The 2,629-nt window shown below is 66.1% G+C and overlaps 3 protein-coding genes and 1 non-coding gene across 4 annotated transcripts in view; 2 read left to right on the forward strand and 2 right to left on the reverse strand.

The window, feature by feature from the left end:
• H696_02853 (hypothetical protein) overlaps positions 1 to 356 on the reverse strand; it is a gene marked incomplete at both ends in the record, with an annotated part of 1,574 nt that extends 1,218 nt beyond the window's left edge. Inside the window, one exon of the mRNA XM_009496746.1 lies at positions 345 to 356. Within this exon, the coding sequence (XP_009495021.1) occupies positions 345 to 356 (12 nt within the window). The remainder of the gene's footprint in view (positions 1 to 344) is intronic.
• A 134-nt stretch (positions 357 to 490) lies between these two features.
• H696_02854 lies at positions 491 to 562 on the forward strand. Its single transcript has one exon. It is a non-coding gene; the product is annotated as a tRNA-Asp (tRNA).
• Positions 563 to 1,452: 890 nt separating this feature from the next.
• Positions 1,453 to 1,930, forward strand: H696_02855 (hypothetical protein; the record flags this gene model as incomplete). Its single annotated transcript, XM_009496747.1, has 2 exons — positions 1,453 to 1,654; positions 1,866 to 1,930. The coding sequence occupies 2 exons, from the start codon at positions 1,453 to 1,455 to the stop codon at positions 1,928 to 1,930; spliced, it is 267 nt and encodes an 88-aa protein (XP_009495022.1).
• Positions 1,931 to 1,959: 29 nt separating this feature from the next.
• The window catches only part of H696_02856 (hypothetical protein), a gene marked incomplete at both ends in the record, with an annotated part of 4,125 nt that continues 3,455 nt past the window's right edge, over positions 1,960 to 2,629 (reverse strand). Inside the window, 2 exons of the mRNA XM_009496748.1 lie at positions 1,960 to 2,202; positions 2,320 to 2,457. Coding sequence (XP_009495023.1) covers positions 1,960 to 2,202; positions 2,320 to 2,457 — 381 coding nt within the window. The remainder of the gene's footprint in view (positions 2,203 to 2,319; positions 2,458 to 2,629) is intronic.

The raw sequence follows: 2,629 nt of genomic DNA on the forward strand, positions 1-2,629 counted from the left end.
CCCCCCCCCCCCCCCCCCCCTGCTCGGGCATCGTGAGTGGGGGGCCTCGGGGATTTCGTGCCAGCCAAAAAGTGTGCCATGTGTTTGATGAAGGGCCCGGGCCTTTGGCAGCGGGACGGGAAGGCCATCCCGATTGGATGTGGGCCATGCCCGGAGCCGGCATGCCCCCGCAACCAGCCCGGCGGCCTCGCCAAGACCGTGCATGCTCCACTGGCGCCCCAGCGGCCCCTTGTCGGAGGGAGACGCCTGGCCAAAGGGTTGCCTACTGGCGAGCAGCCGCATGCGTCCTGCCATCGCCCGCACAAGAGGGTGGCAGGGCCTTCGGCCGCCGGGCGTCAGCACACATCGCTGAACATCCGTGTGCTGGCGGCCTCCGATGGATGGGACTGCCCGCCAGGAGGTGCTGATGTGCCCAAGCCACGTCGCCCCCTTCCCTCGGTAGATTGCCGGGAATCTTGTGGATTTCCCCCGGTCCCTCTGGCACATCGAGTCCCGATTAGTATAGTGGTGAGAATCCCCGCCTGTCACGCGGGAGGCCCGGGTTCAATTCCCGGATCGGGAGATCTTTTTTGCACGATAATCATCCCCCTCAAGGGCGGCGGCCTCCTGGGGGGGAGAAGGGGAGGGAGAGAGGGAAGATCAAAAAGAGGGCAAAAGGAAGGGGACCAGACACACCGGCATGCGCCCATGATGATTCTCTGATGGCCGGGCGTTCGGAAGGGAGTGCGGCCGGGGATGCGGAAAGTCAGCGTGCGGCCCAGTGTTGCAGGACGTTTTGGTGTCCACGCACAAGGCTGTGCACCTGCTCTAGGGCTTCCTCTCGAACCCTTTTAATATTCGAGTTTCTGTTCTATTTTGCTCGCCCCGCTAACTCGCCCCTTGGTCGAGTTTCCCTTGTCTCGTCGCTAGTAATCTCGTCACCCTCCTGGTTCGGTACGCCCCCCCCTCATGCCCGAGCGGTCCCTAACCAGCAGCAGGATTTCCGGTATAGCCTCCGCCAAAGCTTCACTCCTTTGACGTAAGACTGGCCCCGTGAGAACCCTGCTACAGGGCGTGACCCGGCGCGCCTGGCGCGATCTGCCCACTCCACGCCGCCCAGTCACGTAACTGAGATTCGTCGCACGGTGTGTGATTCGTCTTGACCGATCGGCCCGGCGGCAGGCAAGCCAAAGGGCGGGGGGGGGGGGGGGGGCCCAGTGCACCCAAACGCAAGGGGCACAGGGGGCGGGCATGCCCCGGGCCCCCGGCCCCGGACTTACACCACACACCGGGGCCGCCAACCAAGTTTTGGGGATGATGATCTGAGCTCCAGCTCTTTTCTTCCGCTCCCTCACTCCCCCTGCCTTGCCTCCCCCTTCTCTTTCCCGCTTGCCTCTCTCTCTCCCTCTCTCCCCCCGGCCATCCGCTTGCCTGGCTGGCCTCACTCCTACGCGGACACAGCCTTTTCGTTTGATGCTTCGCTTGGCCCTCCGGGCTGGCGCAAGTGGCCCGGCCACCCGGGCGCGCTTTTCCTCTCGTGCCGGCGCCGATGTGGCCGCCCCTTCGGGCCGGCAGCCACTGCCCGATGTGTCGCCTGCATCGGCCGAGTCGAGCATCCGCGCGGCACTCAACGGCTCCTTGAAGCTGGCTCGGCGGCATCTGTTCATTGTTTCCGGTGCGCAACCATCCGCCGAGTCCCTCATCGGCCGGGGCATTGGGCAGCGCTGGGGCCGCCATCGGTCCAGGGGATCATGTTGCTCTGCGGCCTGTCTCACAATTCTCCCGCGCGCCTCCTCTTCCGCCTCCACGCACGCCGGTCGACCATGCGGCGTCTTTGTACATCCATGTGTGTGTGTGTGTAAAGAGGATGAGCCCACTTGGGCCAGCCATCCAAACGATACACATCCCCTGGCATCGGCCATCGGCGTGCAGCTCTTTCGCCAACGCGTGACCGGGACCAATGTCTCGCTCTGCTGTCCGTCACCCTGCCAGGGCCCGGGTGCCGGGCATGCGCTGTTTCACCCGAATGACATCCTCCTCTTCCCGGAAGGGTGGCTTTTGCGACCGCGGCCGCGGCCGCCCACGGCCGCCCACGGCCACGATGAGATCCCAGCCAAAGCCGGCCCATTTGCCGAGGCGGCTCGTGAACTGGGCATGTGGTTGCGCAGTCCGCCGGCCCCGGGCCTGGAGCCGCCCGATGGCGTGCACTTCGACATCTTTGCCCTGTACGATGAGGCGCCTGGCTCGCAAGGGGACCTGGCCGCGGGCCGGGCGCCTCTCCCCCGGCCGCCCGGAGCCGCCACAGCCCTGCCCCTTGGAGATGTGTTTGTGTGCACACACAAGGCCCGTGATGCGCGGTGTGGCTTTCGTGGCCGACCAGTGCGCGATGCGCTGAGCACCCGAGCGGCCGAGGCGCTCGCCGTGTCCGGCCGGCCGGCAGTCCGGGTGTGGTCCTCTACGCACTTGGGTCAGCACCACCTGGCCGGGATTTTGACGTGCGCACATTCCCCCCCCCCCCCACCATCAACCTATGGGAACCAACCCGCTCGGGTCCCTCCTCGCCCCTCGCCGGCTCTTTTTTTTTCCTCGGCCTCCAGCATGCCATGCACCCGCCATCGCGACTGACTGTGACAATGTCCCTCCCCCCCCC

Source organism: Fonticula alba (assembly GCF_000388065.1).
Source record: "Fonticula alba strain ATCC 38817 unplaced genomic scaffold supercont2.4, whole genome shotgun sequence".
Lineage (NCBI taxonomy): Eukaryota > Rotosphaerida > Fonticulaceae > Fonticula > Fonticula alba.